The sequence below is a fragment of the Emydura macquarii genome, unplaced genomic scaffold (genome assembly GCF_026122565.2).
Source record: "Emydura macquarii macquarii isolate MOO-44397 ecotype Brisbane River unplaced genomic scaffold, CSIRO-AGI_Emac_v2 contig_312, whole genome shotgun sequence".
Lineage (NCBI taxonomy): Eukaryota > Metazoa > Chordata > Testudines > Chelidae > Emydura > Emydura macquarii.
The window spans coordinates 424,410-445,637 of NW_027130449.1; the positions used below are offsets into that span (position 1 = coordinate 424,410).

A 21,228-nucleotide genomic window follows, 5' to 3' on the forward strand; every position below is an offset into this window, starting at 1 on the left:
CAATTTTTTAAAAAAGGCTTCAGAGGCAATCCTGGCAATTACAGGCTGGTATGTCTAACTTCAGTACCAGGCAAACTGGTTTAAATTATAGTAAAGAACAGAATTATCAGATACATAAACTAACACAATTTGGTGCGGAAGAGTTAACACAGCTTTTCAAAAGGGAAATCAAGTCTCACCAATCTACTAGGATTCTTTGAGGGCATGTGGACAAGGGTGATCCAGTGAAAGTAGTGTACTTGGACTTTCAGAACACCTTTGACAAAGTCCCTCACATCAAAGGCTTCTAAGCAAAGTAAGGAGTCATGCAATAAATGGGAAGATCCTCTCATTGATCAGTAACTGGTTAAAAGACAGGAAACAAAGGGCAGGATTAAATGGCTAGTTTTCAGAATGGAGAGGGGTAAATAAAGGGGTCCCCCAGGAGTCTGTACTGGGACCAGTGCTGTTCAACATACTCATAAATGATCTGGGAAAATGAGTAAACAGTGAGGTGGCAAAATTTGCAGATGATACAAAATTACTCAAGATAGTTAAGTCCAAAGGTGACTGAGAAAGATCTCACAGAACTGGGTGACTGTGCAAAAAATGGCAGATGTAATTGAATATTGATAAATGCAAAGTAATGCATATTGGAAAATATAATCCCAACTATTTTTCTAATGCTGGAATGATCATTGATAATGTGACCATTTTGAACTTCTGAGCCTTGACAAGCTTGTTGAGCACTCTGAGGTCCAGTATGGGTCTCTAACCCCCTTTTTTCTTCAGTGTCAGGAGGTAACGAGAGTAGAAGTCTCTGCCACTTAGATGTGTGGGCCCTGGCTCTTTGGCTCCTATGCTGAAGAGGTGTTTATCTTCTGACTAAACTGGATCTCATGAGAAGGGTCCTGAAGAGCGATGAGGAAAGGTGTTTGGGAGGGGAGAGGGAGGAGAAATGGATAGACTATCCATGTCGGATGATCTCCAGCATCCATTTGTCATAGGTTATCTGTTCCCAGGTGCTGCAGAATGGGGAGAGACAGTCTCCAAAGGGATGGGTGGGATTTTCCAGCGTGAAGTGAGAAGAGTGTTCTACGGGCACCTTGACCAACATGTCAAAACTGCCTCTTAAAGGTAGAGGACTGAGAGGAAGTTTGCAGAAATCCCAGCATCTTCCACCTGGGGAACCTGGGTTTCTTCCTCTGGGGTTCATATGATCTCTGTGCATACTGAGATGGATATTCGGATGAGTACTGGGATGAGTATTGTAAGCAAGGCTTGAATGGTAGCTGAGGGCTGTACTTTCTTTAACACCCAGGTGTATAGACGCCGAGGGATCAAAGAGTGGTTCTCGATTCTTTTAACATGTGGAGTCTTTTAATCAAATTATTTTGTCCTCTCAAAGGGAAGGTCCTCCACCCTCATTTGGACCTCTTTGGGAAAACCAGAGAGATGATGCCACGAGGCCCATCTCATCACAATGGCAATTGAACTAGAACTAAGTTTCACATAGTTCTGATAGTCATACTTAGTCCACAAGGCTTGATAATTTGCCACTCTGTACTGGAGGGTAGCTGAGGAGTAGGTCTTCCTCCCATACAGGTCCAGGCTCTTCCAGTCCTGATCATAAGGGGTGGACTTAAAGTGGTGTTGGTGGCCTTTAGTGTTAACTGTGTCCACAATCATTGAATTGGGAGGTGGGTAGGAGAACAGGAATTCCGTGTCCTTTGCTAGCACATAATATTTCTTGTCAGGCCTCTTATAAATTGGTGGGATGAACGTAGAGGTCTGCCATTTCACCTTGGCGGGGTCCAGTAGAGCCTCATTAATCGAGAGTGCCACTCAGGAGGAGGTGGAGGAAAATAGAACGTCCACCAGCTTGTGGTGCGACTCAGACACCTCTTGTAAAGGTATTTGGATTGGCTCTGCCACACTCTGTGCCAAATTTTGGAACAGTTTAAAGTCATCCACAAGAGATGACAGAGAGATGATGATAAGGAGAGAGAATCATAGAATATTCACTGGAAGGGCCTCATCTAGTCCAACCCCCTGCTCAAAGCAGGACTCTGCTATATCATCCCAACCAGGGCTTTGTCAAGCCGCAGCTTAAAAACCTCTAAGGATGGAGATTCCACCACCTTGGAGTGCTTCACCACCCTCCTAGTGACATCATAGAATCATAGCTCCTTAGAATCATAAAAGATAAGAGTTGGAAGGGACCTCAGGAAGTCATCTAGTCCAATCCCCTGCTCAAAGCAAAACCAACCTCAACTAAATCATCCCAGCCAGGGCTTTGTCAAGGCTCACCATAAAAACCTCTAAAGAGGGAGATTCCACCACCTTCCCAGGTAACCCATTCCAGTGCTTCACATCCTCCTGGGGGAAATGTTTTACCTAATATCCAACCTAGACCTCTCCCACTGCAACTTGAGACCATTGCTCCTTGTTCTGTCATTTACTACCACTGAGAAGAGCCTAGCTCCATCCTCCCTTGAGCCCCCCTTCAGGTATTTAAAGGGTGCTATCAAATTCTCCCTCATTCGTCTCTTCTGCAGACTAACAAGCCTAGTTCCCTCAGCCTCTCCTCATAAGTCATGTGCTCCCACCCCCTAATCATTTGTGTTGCCCTCTGCTGGACTCTTTCCAGTTTGTCCACATCCTTTCTGTAGTGGGAGCCCCAAAGCTGGACACACCAAACGAGGCCTCACCAGTGCCAAATAGAGAGGAATAATCACTTCCCTCCATCTGCTGGCAATGCTCCTACTAATGCAGCTCAATATGTGGTTAGCCTTCTTGGCAACCAGGGCACACTGTTGACTCAGATCCAGATTCTTGTCCACTGTAATCCGCAAGTTCTTTTCTGCCGAACTGCTGCCTAGCCAGTGGGTCCCCAGTCCATAGTTGTGAATGGGATTCTTCCATCCTAAGTGCAGGACTCTGCACTTGTCTTTGTTGTACCTCATCAGATTTCTTTTGCTCCAATTCTCTCTTTTGTCTAGGTCACTCTGTATCCTATCTCTGCCCTCCAGTGTATCCACCACTCCCCCCAGCTTAGTGTCATCTGCAAACTTGCTGAGGGTGCAATCAACACCATCGTCCACATCATTAATGAAGATGTTGAACAAAACTGGCCCCGATACCGACCCCTGGGACATTCTGCTTGTTACCAGCTGCCAACTAGACATTGAGCTGTTGATCAGTACCCATTGAGCCCGATGATCTAGCCAGTTTTCTATCCACCTTATAGTTCATTCATCCAACCCATACTTCCTTAATTTGCTAATAAGAATAATTTGGGAGACCATATCAAAAGCTTTACTAAAGTGAAGGTATATCATGTCCACTGCTTTCCCCATATTCACAGAGTCAGTCATCTCATCATAGAAAGCAATTTGGTTGGTCAGGATGACTTGCCCTTGGTGAATCCATGCTGACTGTTCCTGATCACCTTTCTCTAGTCCAAGTGCCTCAAAATGGATTCCTTGAGGACCTCCTCTTCCTTAACTTCCACCTGCGGTGCCTCCGTTGCCTACTTGGGAAGTTCAGAAGCCCTCAAGGCCATGGCTGAAGAAGAAAATGCTGTTGGTAGGCCACCTTAGAGGTGATGGAGGCCTGTTGCCTTTGGGCCTGCCATTGGTCCCAGTATGGCTATAGTGGTGGGAAATTGCCCGGTGGTTGGTACCACAGTTGCCCAAACCAGGGAGGTTATGGGTGAGAGGGCTGGCATCCACTTTTTCCATAGTGGAGCTAGGCTCCATATGGAGGGTGAGAAGAGCATTGGGAAGCTAGGTCCTCTTACTCACTTTCTGATTCCGACAACGAAAAGGACAGTGCATCGTAGAAGGTCTTCAGTGAGCCCAGGCCTCCAGGTGAACTCAGTACTGAGGCCCCAGTACTGAGCAGAAGAGAGTCCGGTATGTCAGATACGGAAAGATCTGTTGCGCACCGAAAATCTGTCAGTGCAGAGGGCATTGGTACAGACAAATGCTGTTGGTGCCAAGAGGCTTGTACTAATGGAATCGGAGATGCAGACTTGATAGCCAGGTCCATCAGTGGCTGCCGTATTGTTGGCGGTACTGATATTGATGACCGTACCTACGAAGCCTTCCCAGGGATGGATCTTCTATGTTTCTCACATCTCTGCGGTACTGATGATTCTTTGCTATGCCCATTGGGTCTTTAGGCATTCTGACTTGCCCTGGATACCAGATTTAGATGGCTTTGGTGCCATCAGTACCAATGATACTAATCAAGTAGGGGATTGTTTTTGGCTTGATTGGGGCTCGCTATGGGGACTCACTGACCGCTTCTTAGAGGTCTTACATGAGTGGCTCGCAGGCATCTCTGTGAGCTCACCTCCTTTCGAAGTGGAGGGTTGCAGTGAAGGCTCCCACTGGGATTCTGGAGGTTGAAGGGCTGACTCCTTGAGTAGACGTTTGAGTTCTCTGTCCTTCCTGGATCAGTTGCTGACACAAGCCATGCTTCTGTGAAATGTGTTTCTCTCCCAGGCAGTGAACACTTTGCAAGTGTCCATCAGTCACTGGGATAGATTCCTTGCAACTGAAGCCTGGAGAGCCAGGCATACCCTTGTCCAGGGGGTCAATGGAAGACAAAGTTCTTTTCTTTTCTTTTCAAGGCAACAGACAATAAAAGAAATGAAATAAATGTAAATGAAGCCAAGAAAGAAAAAGAGGCTGCAAAAGAAGCTAAAATGAGCAATTCTAAGAGAATTAATGATCTGCGAAGGGACAGCTCTAGCTCCGTCTCTAGCCAGGGGCGGTTGAGAAAGAACTGAGGAGGGGCCGCCCACGCACACTGGCTAGCCTCGTGGCATGGGGGAAGCCGCACATGTGCAGGCAGAATGGACTGCTACCAAGTTCTCCGAGCAACAGTGCAGGGATGCAGACACACGTACAGTGGAGCACCCATAGGGAAGAAGAATATCATAATGCCATTGTATAAGTCCATGGTACACCTACAACTTGAAAACCTTGTGCAGCACTGGTTGTCCCATCTAAAAAAATATGTATTAGAATTGGAAATGGTACAGAGAAGGGCAACAAAAATGATTAGGGGTATAGAACAGCTTCGATATGAGCAGAAATTACAAGGACACAATACAAGCATTTCTTGTCATCAGACCAAGGGTTGCTAAATGCCACGATAGCATCAACCTTTGCTAATGCAACATTTCGTAAACTGCATAACACCTGGTTGACATGCCTCTGAAAAGTGATTCCTGCATTAATTAACCTAAATGGTAACATTTTGAATTCATAGAGTCCCATATGAGTAACAAAAGCAGACTTTTTCTATGTCTTCATGTAAAGGGATCTGCCACAAGGGCAAATGTGCTAAGATATCTAGCTTTGCTCAAAATATTGAGCATATCGTCAATTCTGGGCATAGGATAAACATCTGGAACTGTGGCAGAATTTAGTGGCATCACTGCAGTGCATGGGATTAATGGCATCAGCAACATAGAAGAATTTAGTATGGAAGGTCTTTAGGGAAGCAGGAATTCCCAGAGGGACCCACAGCAGCAAGTAATCACTGGAAAAGGTATGTTTAAATGATGTCGTTGTTGGACGCCACCAGAGCCTAGATAATGGGGCAATTCAGCACATACTTTTAGCCTTAACTAATTCACCTTTAAGATTCCCTCCCGTCCATCCCGTAGCCATTAAAAATCTTTTTAGAGGGCCAGTCTGTGCCTGAGGTTGCTTCACAGGATAGTCTTACCACCACATGTACACATAAAGTTCCAGGAGTGCATGCACCTGTGCACACACACACACACACACACCCCTGTGTGCCCACATCTAACCTGCCCTTTCCATCATAGATGCCCCATACTTGTTTTATGTGAATTTAATTTTCCTATATGTACCACAATAGCTATTACACAGGTTGGCTGGTCTTGGCCTAGTTCTTCACCATTACTACTGGACTGGCCATTCCCTTCCTCTCTGTTCCCATGTGGCTATGTAATGGTAAGCTGTCAGGGGACTAGTATGCTTTGGCAGCTGGATTAACAATACTACTAATGATGAAATGAGATGAGAGGACTGCACCTAGAACAGTTCTCACACACAAGCACCTACTTGTATCCGTATCATGCTTGTGCACACACAGATACGTGCATGCACACACGCAGACATAAGTGTTCTCTGGGTCACAGTGGAGGTGTTTCCCATCTGTAAAACTCATGAGCTGACTCAGAGTATCCCAGGGATACCTATTCATTTATATCAGCTGCTCTAGCTGTGGTGAGGGTTCTCAAAGGCTGCCTGAAATAAACAAACCGGTTCTTAGCAAAAAGGCAAAAGGGATGTTCCTGTTCTTCCACCAACTAAGCAGGCCATGGACACTCAGAGTTTTTCAGACCAAGGCAAATCAAGTTCTTACTGGGCACCACATTTCTGAACAACCTGAAGGGCTCCCCACTGAACGCAGATATTACCATAAATGTGCTGTTGGAGCCTCCAGCTCAGAGGCTGACAAGGTGCTGTATACGTACAGCCTGGCACACACGGGCCAGCCCAGAAATGCATGTTTGAAGCAGTGATCGGTTTCTCCTGGGACACAGAAGTGTTGGCATCTGGACAGCCATGAAAGCCCCTTTCACCAGCTGTGATTTGTTAATCCACAGTATAATGTGAATTAAATTAGGCTCGTCACACTTAACTAACCCCACCATCTACATTCTTTTGTAAGGCTTGGGACTCTGGTGCAGCTATCAACTAATCCCACCAGCTCTAAACATCTCCCAGCTGCTGACTGTAGCCATTCAGGAGGAATTCCAGGCACTCTGACCCAGCCAACATTTAATCTTCGAGGATAACGGCCCCTCCAATTTAAAGCGGTTGCATTTAACTAACGGAAAGGCAAGCATTCTGTTTATGTGCATCTGCATACTGCAGCGCCTGAGAATCCATGCCTTTGTTCACCTTGCCTGCGGTATCACTCATGGCCTTGTTTTGAAGTGGCAGCCAAAAGCTGGGCAGCAAAAGGCAGCAGCTCTCTGCTGTCTCCATCCCTTGTTGACTGGCTCCTCTGCCCCTCACCTCTGTAGTGATCACTATGGCAGACATACCATCAGTATGGTAGACACTTCCTCTAGCCTGGAGTGAGGGATCTCCTCCTCCCAATTTGCAAGAGGGGAAACAGCTTCACAGGGATGTGCCCCAGGTGACAGGGTTAGTCGCTAGCAGGGCTGGTTACAGAATGAGAACTCCTGACTCTCAGCCCCATGTTCCCCACGAAGGGCCAGATGCTCTAAAGAGCTCAGCTCAGCTCCTACTGTGAGCTCTGAGGCCTGAGCAAGGGCTAGGGCATAAGCTGCACCACCCCAGGAGTAACCCTTGGAGGTTTTGTGCTCTTCTCTTTCTCCAGGAGGGAACTGACTTTCTACTTGCCTGTACCAGCAGCAGATTGCTATCCTTTCAGCCCCACACATTCTGCTGTGCTGGCCAAGCAGAGCTAGTTCCCAAACTATGTTCTGTGGATCAATGTTGGTGGCCTGCAAAGCGCTAGCAGATCACATAGTGCAGGAACTTCCTTGTTTCCAACTAATCATATGAGCCTGGAAACATGATGAAGCAGCTGGGAAACAAGGAGCAGGAACAAGCCAAGCTGTCTTTCGTAGAGACCAGTGCTGCGTAAAAGTGGGCAGAGAAACAGAAGGCATCGCCACGGTCCAGCAACACCAAGCGGTGAACCATCACTTGGGAAGAGTTGGGAATTACCACAGGCAGAGTCATGGAAACCGGGGGAACTATGTCAAGAAAGTATGTGCACGTTCAGGGAGCAGGGAACACGCAAGGCAGCAAGATGGGGGTGGGGTGGAGAACAGAACAGAAGAGATCAAAGTGGGGGATGAAATAAAGAGCACAGCAAGCAAAGTGATTCATTTTTCCCCCAAAAAGGACAAAACACTTCTTACATGAAATGCAGTGGAGGTGTTCAACGTCCCGAGCTGGCCAGACCCTTTGAGAGACTGAATTAACTTACATGAGAAAAAAACTAAGGTGACGAGGAACAAACTTCAGAGAATAAAAACGGGCAAATAACTGGAATGGAACATTAAAGAGATGAGGTGGGTGATGTAATATCTTGGACTAACTTCTGTCGTGAGAAAGACAAGCTTTCTGGAAAACTAGCTCTAAAGTCACTGCATACATTATTTCGATGCACTCCACTCACAGTGCAACTGACGAGAGAGATAGAGGGCTTGTCTCCAACCTGCATGCACTGAAAGCTCCCTAGTGCACGTTAAAGTAGCACTAAGAGCAGCGCACAACATGCAGCTGGTTGGAATTCACACCCCTCTCGTGCACATTGTCCTGCCCTGCTGTCACGTCCTGAGACAACAAGGGTGACACCTTTGTAGATAAACAAAAAGAAACCTACCAGTTTTCCAGGGACTAAACGGCCTCTGTGGTTCTCATCTGCTTAGACAGTCACAGTATTTTTGATTTAACTGATTCCCAGCCACATCACACATTGCTTAGTTAAAGAGTAAATCATATAAATACTGATGGATCAGAAACCAACTCTCACCTCCAAACCCCTGTCATTTTTAGGGAGGAGGCCCAGTCTTCCAATTCAAAGCTCTGGATCAGAACCTGCTCCAAAAGGGCTGGTTCCAGGTTAGGTCCAGTGCACAAAGGGCCCTGGTCTCTGGGTCCAGTTGCAAGCAGACAGTGTCTTAGAAGGACAGCTGAGGTCATAAAGCATCTGTCAAAAGCGGGCTAAAATCTTGCTAGGACAGCTGGTGAGATTTGTGCACCATCAGATCGAACCTCCAAATTTAGTCCTGATTCAGCCTTGAATGCAAAACTGTGGGCCAGCCTCCCCCCCCGTGGATGGGAACGCCACCTCATTAGCCAATGTAGTAGCAGACACTACTGCAGCTGCTTTTAGAGGTGTGCTGGCCCAAAGAGCCCAGAACAGTGTGAAGCACCCTAGTATTTCTCAGCAATTAAGTCTAAATGATGTCGCAAAACTCCATGGCTAACACTTTTAGGTGCTTTGGCAGACATTTTTTATAACAACAAAACGCTAAAGCACTTGGACAGAGCTTTGGTCTAACCCTTAGAGCCACGTTATACAGGAAGCATTTTTTCCCTGAGATAGGTTGCCAAAAACTTGAAAAATAAATCAAAACATTGTTTACATTTGCTTATGGCTTCTTCTCCTAGCCCCTAGGTAGTTAAATGTTTCAGATTTCTAGCTTGTGAACCCACAAATTGTGCTGTGCACATGATGGCGGGTGGGGCGGGGGGAAGTGTGCAGAACCAAATGGAAAAACCTTGACCTTTCATTCTGTGCATTTTCCCCACTCTGAAAAGTTGCTTGTATGCACAATATTGAGGTCATGGGGCAGAGAGAAGAAGGAGTTGTTCTTTGGTTTTGTGCTTAAAGTCCAGGAGTCCATATTTGAACCCTTCCACTTCCACCAACTCTTACTCTAAGCTGTCTAATTATTAGTGTGACTGTAACAGAACTGTCTTCCTGGCCATCTTCCAAAGTACAACTTAACTCCACATTATGAGAAACAATCAGCAAGGCCTCTGGGAAGCAGTTAATCAGGGAAACAGAAACATGACTTAAACCATATGATTTTGGACTCGTCCCAACCAACCCAGCTTGGAACTAGTAAATGCACTGTGAAAGCAACTCAGCATTTGTATGGGCATCCAAAGAGTGGAGAAAATACTGTGCTTATTTCTCATTTCATGCCCACTGCCACACTCACTTCACTGCATGCCCACTATGTGTTCATCTCCCACTGTCAAACTCCCTTTTCATAGAAATGCCACAAACTCATTTTTAGTTTTGTTATGACTATTTCACCCAGTTCCACCTTCTAGTGGCTTCAGTGCATTGAACACAGCAGTTCTCAACCTCTTCCGTACTGTGAGCCACTCCCATCTTGCAGAGTTCCCCTAGACTTGTTTGCTACCTTCTAGAGGATTGCTGCCCTCAGGCTGAGGACCCAGGATCCAGCAAACTAAAGAAGCCGTGAGGTTTCCTTGAGTACACATGTCCTCCTATCAAAGTCTTGGCCCAAAGGCCCAAAGGGTCTGATTTTAGCATTGTGAGGTCTACTTCACTCAGCTCCTGATTTGTCAATATCAGAATGGAGTTTTTGGTGTTCTGTTGCTGGCTTGAACTCGACAGTCTAAGTTCATTAACAATGGAACTGAGCAAATCATTCACAGCACATAATTGGATGATTTTCGCTCTGAGTGGATCACAATTTCCTCACACAGTCATTATCCACATTCATTCAATTAATTCTGTAGGGTTTTTTTAAAGTGTACTTTGTAGCTCTGTAATGAAGAATTGGCTGCCAGCATTTGATGCTTGATATGCAAAATCTGAGCTGTGTCAGCTGTTTGATATTGATTTTGTTTCTGTGGCTTTTGGGGTGAGTGTAACCGATAGAATCAACAGCAGAGCGTGGAGTAGCCTCTCCAGAAGAGAAAGCAGATAAACAGGATTAGGGTGTTTGCAAAAATTAAACCTGTTCCCTTTGTATGCCCCATAGGCATTCCTTGAGATGTGCTTCCTAGGAACATTCGGCTATTGTAATCTGATTCATTTTTCTGTTGTCAGGCTCACACAAAGTAACTGCCTGTGAATGTGCTGCCCTGGGGGCTAAGAATTTGCTTGGCTAGTTTAACTGCCTGTGCTCCAGAGGTCTGGAGAGGGTACTGGGGAACCCAGTATAGTATTCCTGCTGCCCCATTGCAGATCATTAAAAACACTCCTGTCTGTTGTGAGCACTTGCGCGTTCCAGCTTGATTTGAAGGTGCTGGGAGTAAACATGAAGCTGCTCGAACGTCCCTGGAAAGAGACTAGAGAAGGGGCCTGAGCTTAGCCAAAGAAAATTCACTTTTAAATCAGAGTGCAACCCACAAGACATGTTTTGTGGTATTCACCGACTCCAATACATTTGCCGTACTCATTCTGCCTTCTGAAATACAAGCTGATCCTCAGCCAGCTTTGCATTAAACCTAGCTATATAAAAGCACTTGGCTAGTGGACTTCAATGGGATTGACATGGTGTGGTGCAGGTATGTGTCAGAGGCTGAGAGACCACAGCTGTCTTTTATAAGCTTGTATCTTTTATAGTTCTCCAAGGAGAGAATTAACTCAGTAACACAGCAGTGTCTCCTTTCAGCAGGCAGGTCTCCAGTTCCCCTCCCCCAGCTCTTTCCTCACAAGTATAGCAAATGCCAGCTAGGCAGAGCCGAGCACTTTTCCTGCTGATCCTGGGCTCTGGCAAAGAAACTCCTCTTCGAAATCAAAACCGAATTAAAAAGGATGTAAGACGGCTAGTCACTGTTCACCCTTTCCTTTCTCAAACAGACTGGGGGCAAAAGAAACCATTTTTAAAAGGCACCACCAGGCAGGACCGCCAGTTGCAATGTTACAGCACTTTCACCTGGCGTAGGGATGAAGCTTCATGCTATCTTGGAGTGAGTTCTTTTGGATCAAGCACAGTGTGAAACCAGCCATTTGCCGTATATCCTCTTTACACCCCTCCCCTACTGGGAAAAATATCAGATGAAGTTACTGGGTGTTTCTTTTGAAAGTGAGTAAGGCTTGGATTTGTATCAGATGAAGCTCCTGCGCTCGGTGTCATCACAACACCTAACCGATTTAGGAGCCTCCATATCCTTTTCTAAAAGGATTTGGGCACTTAGGAATCTAAATCCCATTGACTGTCTCCCAAATCTGTGTTATGGACTCTAGCACAAAAGATCCCAGGCTAGCATAGGCCAGGCCAGATTTTCAAAGGTGCAGCTAGGTGCCGAGTGGGATTTACAAAGTCATAGGAATAGGCTAGTCCCCCAGGTCCCATAAGAGTCAATGGAAGTCAGGCTCCAAACTTATTCAGGTGTGTCTAAAAATCTCATGAACTGCCTACTTCCATCTTTGGGCAGAACAAAATCCAGCAATGCACTGAAACTTCAGCTGCATTTGGTTCTAGATAACCATGTGAGGTCCTTCCATTTCTTGCCAGAATCAATTTTGCTTTGCACTTGGTAGCAATGCTGATTCATAAGGCATTTTGTCTTTGCGGCTAAGCCCCCTGCTGTTTTTCTGCAACACGCCAAACCCTCCACTCCAAACAAAGGCTATCTATCGGTGGAAATGCATGAAAAGCCCATGGAAAAGCCCTGGCTGCTACTGAATGTTTAAAGGGTGATGTTGAATGTGAGCGCCGCAGCACACTCACCTGCTGGCTCTCTTGGTAAGGGGGAGGGGGCACACTCTGTGTGGCCATCATTGTCAGAGCTGGTGCTGGGGAGACATGTTGCATCATGGGATTGATTCACATCTAGAACCTGTTGATGGGAGAAAGTTCAGCTTGATTAACCGAAAAAAAAAAAAAGAAAAAGAAAAGGACAAGTCAGGCAAAAGATGAACCACTGCTAATGCTGGCTTCAGGGCATGGAACAGCACCACCTCCTTCAGACTACCTCTCCTGTACTGTCCTGCCAACGACCTCAGCCTTCTGAATCATTTTCCTATATGGACCTTGCAAATGAGCTGCTGTCATTAGAATTACGCAGACTCAAAGCAGTGACTCTTGTGGTTGTTTGCCGTGGCATAGGTGTGCTAACGGTACAACCCCAAAACTCCAAGTCACACGATGCAAACGCAAATCCCTCTTTTCAGTATCACAGGCGAGGTCGTGTTAATAAAGGAACCTGGGGGAGAGTGTGCTGGGATGTGCCTAAATGTTTCAAACTTGCGATCAGCTCAGGCCCCTGGCCTGCAATATTAGTCAAAAGTAGGTGTAAGAGGATTGTTATTCTTCACTGACAATCGCCAGTGTGCTCAGTGCTGTAAAACAGAGGAAAGACACGACTCTTGCCTCAAGGAGCTGACAGTCTGAAACAGACACAGGATGAGGCAGGGCTCCACTCCCATGCTTATCAGGAGTTCAGTCTGAAGGTGATCAGTGACCACTGGCTTTATCTTTTCTCTGCTTCTGCATGGCCATTGAAATTGTCCTGGCACTGGCATTGTGTAAACCATAGAAAACAATGAGTCCTGGGGTTTTCCAAAGAGCCAAGAAACTTCTCAAGTGCATGTTAGAGAAGGTGCTGGATTCATCTTAGAAACACCTGAGTTTTCATAATTACCTGTAGCTGGAGCTCTGAAACTCACCTTTCCTCTACTCCAGGCAGCCTGGGAACTCTCACTGGTCTTTCAGACATTGCAAATGGGAGTTCTCAAAGAAGTGTGGAGCAGAAGGAGCTTCTCAGTTGATGCTGCAGGTAATGGAGAGGCTGTGTATTTGAAAGCTCATACAAAACTCTTGCTTTACTGTCCGAATAAACAAATACAGAGCCACTGCATCAACTTGCTCTATTTACTTTTTAAAATATTTTTATATCTTCGTGCACATTCTCCCCACAGGTGACATATCAGCCTGGGACTAACATTAGTCCCAATACAACTTGCAACACTATATTTGAAAATCTCAGTCAAAGAGGAAAGCTGAGAACAGGATCAGTTAGGCAAATATTGAATGACTAAGTCAGTTTCATTTCCATCTTCTGTCTTCTGATTCAAAACCTTTTCAAATATGTTCATTTATAGTATTAAAAAATAACCCTAAACAATGCTAAATCTAGGAGTTTTGCTGCTTTGGGGAAAGTGAAAAACCTCTTTACTCTCATCATGTAATAGACATACAGAAGCAAAATTCCTTGCTCCCTAGGTTATCATTCTGCTTCCGGGATGCAAACAACTCAGCCTAAGTTCAAGTGAGGGAAATATTTAGTGGAAGTGGTCCTGTTTACAAGAGAAATTGTTTTCACTGTGGAACCACAAGATACAATTTTGCATAAAACCCAACCTTTTGTGGGCCCAAATGCAGAAAAAAAATGCAGAAAAAATCTTGAAGCATTTTGCAAAAATATATTTAACACAATTTCTCAGAATCCTATTCCTAACATCCCAGAGGCAGCAGAAAAATTCATTTCTACTGTAACTTCTTCACTGACTTTCCCAGAGTTATGCAGGAGATAAATTTGACCTGCTGTTTCTAGTACTAGTTTACTTTAAATAAATCTGTTGAAAGCTGGCTGCTGAAGTTTGACCAGTAGCGTTCTGTCTCACAACAGAGTTTCTCCAGCCTTGTCATTCAAGGTGGCAACAATCTTGGACTAAATTCATCCCTCCAAATCAAAGAAGCAGCCCTAGTGTAGGGCTGATTGTGGCCGCTTATACTCATGCTATTGCAGCATCAGTCTGTTGCCATGAACTACTGTGATGTCACCAATTCTGCATTATGACTTGAATAAATAATCGCTGAGGAAGGGAAACCGGGTTGGCAGAGAGCAGTCCCTTGGTTATATTTCGATAATGAACAAAAGCCATGGGGGGAAATACTCCAAGCATGTGGACAGTAAATGGATATTTGTTCAAGTGTAAAATCTTCATAAGGTTTCACCTTTGCAATAGTCTGGCTTTGATTCATAAATGAGCCAGAAAAAGGGGTAAACAGTGAGGGAGCAAAATTTGCAGACGATACAAAATTACTCAAGATACTTAAGTTCAAAACAGACTGCAAAGCGTTACAAAGGGATCTGTCAAAACTGGGTGACTGTGCAACAAAATGGCAAATTAAATTCAGTATTGATTAATGGAAAGTAATGCACATTGGGAACCATAATCCAAACTATACATGCAAAATGATGGGGTTCAAATTAACTGCTATCACTGAAGAGATCTTGGAGTCATTGTGGATAGTTCTCTGAAAACATCTGCTCCATGTGCAGAGGCAGTCAAAAAAGCTAGAACATTAGGAACCATTAGTAAATGAATACATAATAAAACAGAAAATATCATAACGCTTCTATATAAATCCATGGCACATCCACATCTTGAATACAGCCTCCAAATCTGGTCGCCCCATCTCAAAAGATATATTTAATTTAAAAAAGGTACAGAGAAGGGCAACAAAAATGATTAAGGTATGGAACAGCTTCCATATGAGGAGGCATTAAAAAGACTAGAACTTTTCAGTTTGAAAAAGAGATGACTAAGGAAGGATATGATAGAGATCAATAAAATCTTGACTGTTGTGGAGAAAGTGAATAAGGAAATGTTATTTACTCCTTCACATAATACAAGAACTAGGGATCACCCAGTGAAATTAATAGGCTGCAGGTTTAAAACAAAAGGAAGTACGTCACACAATGCACAATCAATCTGTGGAACTCCTTGCCAGGGAATGTTGTCAAGGCCAAAATAATACGAGGGTTCAGAAAAGAACTAGATAAGTTCCTGGAGGGCTAGAACCATCAATGGCTATTAGCCAGGATATGTGGGCAGTCTGACCTACTGGTCAAAGTCTAGAGTAGAGTCACACCACTGATCACAGCTGGAGTCAGAGGTAGAAGCCACGCCAAGGGTCAAAGCCAGAGTCAATAACTGGGGTCAGGATGAGGGAGCGGGAACAAGGAGTGGGAACCAGGCAAGGAGGCAGAAACTCGGTCTTACCAGTCCAGTCATCATCAGCAGGCCTGGCAACTAGCTGCTCAGAAACAAGGTGTGGCAGAAACAGGAAGCTTTATGCTAGAAGGCGACCAATCAGCAGTTGGCTGCTAGTCAGCTGATCCTGCTGAGTCAATGGGTATAGCCTGTTTACTGGGTATCATCTGCAGTTTCCCTATCTGGCCTTGCAGAATGCTGACACAAAGGGCAAGGCTCCTGCTTAGCAACCTGTGCAACCTAGTTTCAAGGTCTGTAGAACCTAACACTACCACTCTTCCCTCTGGGGGCAGTCCCTGGCTGTCTTGGGGACAGGTTTTTTTTAGGGTAATCCTTGTGGAAGACCCATAGTTTTGCAGAGGCATGAACATAATGGATTGGCTCACACAAACATTCTTTGGACCCATAACCTTTCCAATCAATCAAATAATACTGTGTTCCTCTGCATATTTCGGAATCCAGGATATTCTGAACTACAAACTCCACATGGTCCTGTACTTGAACCAGGGCAAGTGGTGGTGGATGCTGGATAGGAAACTGATCAACAAGAAACGGTTTCAGGAGGGATGCATGAAACACCAGATAGATCTTCCAGGATCAAGACAGCTGCAATTCTAACGCTACTGGTTTGATTTGTCAAAGAATGGTGTAAGGGCCTCCATATGGGCGGTCAAATTAGTGCGTAGGTCAGCCGGTCTGTAGCTAGTTAGTGGACAGCCATACTTTTTGAGGCGAGGCCTCTTGGCAGTTTTTGTTGGTGTGACATTTGTAGACTATTTTGGAAACTTTTAGGTTCTCCTTTCAGTTAGCCTGTGTCTTATGAATAGGCTGTACCAGATGTGAGGCAGCAGGAACCACCTTGAATGAGATTACAGAGGGACGGAACAGTAGATGAAACCAATAATTGGAGTAGAAAGAACTGAATCAGGTGGAAGCATGTTCTGCATTATTTTAAGTGATTTCTGCTAATGGTAGGAATGTAACCCAATTATTTCAGCAATGATTCAGTAAACAGCATAGATACTGCTCAACTACAAGGCTGAAATGATCAGATTGGGGGAGATGGGAGGTGAATACATGAGAACAGACATCCAAGAGATGAAACACTTCCACCCAAAATCCAGCTATAAACTGACATCCCTAATCTGTGGTAAAATGATCGGGGAGGCCATAGAGAAAAAAAAACATGCCTAATTAGGAGTTGTGCAGTAGTCTCTGCAGTTGGGAGGCATGCATGTGGAATAAAATGGACCATTTTGGTGAGCTGATCGAGTATGGTTAATATGGTATTGTGTCCTTCCAATTCTGGCTGTTCGACTATGAAATCAAGGATTATACGAGACCAGGGTCAGGAAGATGTTTTGGACACTATCAAGAAGCTGAAAGGCTTGCTTTGGAAGGTCTTAATCTGAGCGCAGATATTGTAGGACTTGATATAGGATCAGACATTGTCCCATATCTGCAACCATTAGAATGAGTGGGCAACCACATGCCAAGTCTTGTATTATCCAAAGAGACCCACCCAAGAGGTGCCATTGTGCATCTGCAACACCTCAAGTCTTGGGGGATCCTTGGGGATATACAGATAGCTATTGACATAGAAGAGATCATCGGTCCACGAGTAATGGGGTAGGAAGCTGCTAGGGAGGTCCTCCTTGGATAACATTATGAACTTTACAAAAGGTTAATTAAGGAGGGCTACTTGAAGCAAGCTAAGGAAGTTGAAAGACTCAGATCCACAAAGGAAATGGTGTGGTTTCAGTATACCGGGTACTGGTTCTTCGGGATTCATAGGTTCTCTATAGTACTCTCCCTTACCATTCATGTGGCCTGGGCAGCATGTGGTCATGAAGTCGAACCTTGAAAGAAGAAGGCCCAACATAATTTCCTCAATTCAGCATCTTGGTCGATGACCATATATATTCCAGGTTTCTGTGGTTTGTTAAGACTACTATGGCAAGTTTAGCTCCCTCAAGGTAGTGTTGCCATGTCTCGAGCCCCACCTTGATTATGAGTAATTGCTTGTCAGCTATTTGATAATTGTGTTTGGCTGAAGTAAGTTTCCGAGAAAAAAAAAAACATCGATGCATCTCTTGTTGGGACCCTATCCTTTGGGACAATACTGCCCCAATGGCTATGTCAGAGGCATCAGTTTCAAGGATAAAAGGTTGGTCAGGATCAAGGTGAGCCAGCACTGGGGCAGAGGTGAAAGCTTTCTTTAGAATTCAAAAGCTTGATGGGATTTTGATCAGGGAGCCAGTGAAAATTTGAAGGTTTACAAACAATGGCAATTATGGGAGATGCGATTTTTGAAAAGTTGGAGATAAATCTCATACAGAAGTTAGCAAATCCCGTGAATTTCTGAATGTCTTGAATACTACAGGGTTTAGTTCAGTCCCAAACCTCAAACACCTTCTGAGGATCCATCTGAAGCCCTCCCACTGATAGGATGAAACCCAAAAATTTGATGGACATCTGATGCACATTTTTCCAGCCTTGTGTACAACCCATACGGGTGTAGTGTTGTGAGAACCTTGTGGACAAGGTGGTCATGGCTGGCTTGGTCACTGGAATAGATTAGGATATCACCCAGATATGCGCCCACATATTGGTCAAGGGTTTCTTGAAAAGAATGTCATTAATTTGGTGTTGAAAGGTGATGGGGGCATTAGTAAGGCCAAAAGGCATTACTAAATATTCACAGACCCAGACCTAGTCTTACAAGCTGTCTTCTACTTATACCCTGCCCTGATGTGAATTAGGTTATGTGCTCCCCTCCAGATACAATTTGGTGGACACCCAGGCTGATGATACTCAATCCAAAAGTTCTGGAATTAACAGTAGTGGGTACAGATTCCGTACGGTTATTTGGTGAATCATAGAATCACAGAATATTAGGATTGGAAGGGACTTCAGGAGGTCATCTTGTCCAACCCCTTCCCCATTTAGGACCAACCCCTACTAAATCATAATTGCCTGTAGTTCAAACAAAGTCTCAGAGAGCCATCTTTCTTTTTAACAAAAGCTACTGGGACACCTGTGGGGGAGGTAGAATATCAGATAAAACCGTTCTCTAGGTTTCCCTGGATATATTCTCTTAAGGCTGCTTACCCGAGCTCAGACATAGAATATATGTGTCCAAATGGAATTTTAGCTCCAGGTTGAAGGTCTATGGGACAATCATAATCATGATGCGGGGTTAATGTGTCTGCATTTCATTTTGCAAAGATGTCCTGGTAGTCTCAGTATTTTGCAAGGAGGCATGGTTTATCATGGAGAGTTGGCATTTCTGGATCCAAGGGAGTGGCTGCCATGGGGAAGGACCTCTGGGTTCTTGGTGCAGGGTTCTCCCACTTGGGTCCCAGGATTCCAGGTTCTTGAACAAGGAGGCAGTTCTCCCTACAGAAGCTCGACGGGAAAGAGACCACAGAATATGTGCTTTGAGACCACAGAATATGGTGGATTAGCCAAGATGATTCCAAAATCAAGGTAAAATAAGGGAACTGAAACGTAGGACTTCTTGGTTTCCCCAGTCTCCACTTCCAAAGGTATGGTTTCCTGAGTAACTGGCCCAACATCAGTGACGGCCCATTCACTGTCTCCATCACATCCAGGGCTGTTTTGGGATGTACTGGGAGGCCAAAGACCTGGGCTTATGGAAAAATCCATGAAATTATCCCCTGCTCCCAAGTCAATCAGGGTTGATTGCATGGGAAATGCCTCCTTGTCCTGCAGGATCTGCAATTGCAGGGAAATTTATAGACGTGGGGATGGATGAGGGCCTCCTAGTTGAACAAAACGTTGGGATCTATTGATGGTGGTGCCCAGGCTCGAGTATAAGGCCATAATAAGTATTCTAAAAAACTTTATGGGCCAGGTTCTCAAAGACACAGGTATGGTGATGCTCACTGTCACCACACCTAATTCACAGGTGCCTATAAAATCCCTAGGATTCACAAAGCTTGAGTTAGATGCTCAGGCTCCCTGTACAATGAATGTGAGGAGATAGGTGCCTGAGACTGGGATGCACAAAAGCCAGCATGCGAGGTGGCTCCTCATCTAAACTAGCCACTGGGAGTTGTCAAGGCAAGAAGTGTGGAGATAGGCACCTAACTCCAAGCTGCAAGAAGGTACTTCCCTCTGCTTGGGATTCTCAGCTGCAAACTCTCTCTTGGCATTAGGCATCAATGCTGTTTTGGCAAGAAGCCCAGGGTGGGGGAAAGGCCTTCGTAACTCTAAGCCTAGTGGTTGGGCTACTCACCTGGGATGGAGAAGACCCCTGGTTCAAATCTTCCCTCCACCTGAGAGGGAGGAGAGATTTGAAAAAGGATATGCTGCCTCTCAGGTGAGTGCCCTAACCCCTGGTCTGTCCTGCTGTGGGGCTCCCTCTGTCTCTCCTGTTGAAGCTGTTGCATTGTGGATAACCAATTTTAAAAGTCATTGGAGCAGGAGGACTGGTTATTGGATCCCCCACCTCCCAGGGGAGTGCTCTAACCGCCAGGCTCCCAAATCATGCTCATGCTTGCTCGCCCAGTGACATTCTTTGTGTGTGTTACCACTTGCCAAGCACCAAAGTGGGATGTCATTGACAGTAAAGTGTGCAGATCTGTGAGCCACAGTCTGGTTTTTTTGTATGAGGAATGAAATAATTAACAATGGCAACATTAAAATTGTCATCACTGAGCAGCTGTGTTCCCAGGCTCTCTGCAGATTCACAGAGAGAGTTTGGCTACACAAACATTTAGGCTAGGACTACATTGGAGAACTTAGAGCAGTGCAGCAGCAGAGATGCAGCTGCGCTGCCGTAAACTCTCTGTGTAGCTGCTCTGTGACTCTCCCATCGATTTAATTAATCCACCTCCAATGAGTGGCAGCATGGATGTCTTTGCAGCTATGGGGTTTACAAACTGCAGTGAAGCAACAGACGGTACACGTATCCCTATTTTTGTACCAGACCACTTGCCAAAGAAAATATCAACAAGGTCTACTCTTCTATGTTTATGCAAGCATTGGTGGATCACTGGCGATGCTTCACCAATATCAGTACTGGTTGGTCAAGGATGGTGCACAATACTCACAACTCTAAGAACACAGGACTGTTCAGAAAGTTACTAGTAAGGACTTTCACTTCTGACTGGTAAATTACTATTGGCAATGTGGAAATGCCAGTAGTTTTTCTGGGGGAGTAAGCCTACCCCTGGCTCACAAAGTCATACACCGGCCATTTTGACAGCACCAAGAAAAGACTCAACTACTGGCTTAGCGGCAGGGCATGACAGCTGAACGCACTTCTGGTAGATTGAAAGGTTGCTGGCGTTGTTTACACACAATATTGGATTTCAGTGAAAAAAATGATCCCAGTGGCTATAGCTGCCTGCTGTGTTCTGCATAATAATATCTGTGAAACAAAGGGGGAAATAGTGCCACTGGGGTGGAGGTGGAGCTGCTGTCTGATGAGTTTGAACAGACAGACACAAGGCTATTAGAAGAGTTCATCATGGAGCTATATGGCTCTGGGAGAATTTGAAAGAGCACTTTAACAGTGAACCCCAATAATGCATTGTGGTTTACTGTGGCCTACCTAGCCCTGCTGTTTTGGCACCTTTAGAAATTATGTAGTACTTGATGTACAACTATGAATATAACATTGTCAATACATCTATTAATTTTGTGGAGCTTGCTGTACATTTATGAGTATGACAATGTTTTGTCACTGATTCT

At 45.0% G+C, this 21,228-nt stretch overlaps 1 protein-coding gene across 1 annotated transcript in view; it reads right to left on the reverse strand.

Moving 5' to 3' along the window:
- Positions 1 to 21,228, reverse strand: part of PKNOX2 (PBX/knotted 1 homeobox 2) — a 475,675-nt gene that overhangs the window by 250,411 nt on the left and 204,036 nt on the right. The window contains exon 3 of the mRNA XM_067563088.1: positions 12,236 to 12,344. Coding sequence (XP_067419189.1) covers positions 12,236 to 12,322 — 87 coding nt within the window. The 5' untranslated portion in view covers positions 12,323 to 12,344. The remainder of the gene's footprint in view (positions 1 to 12,235; positions 12,345 to 21,228) is intronic.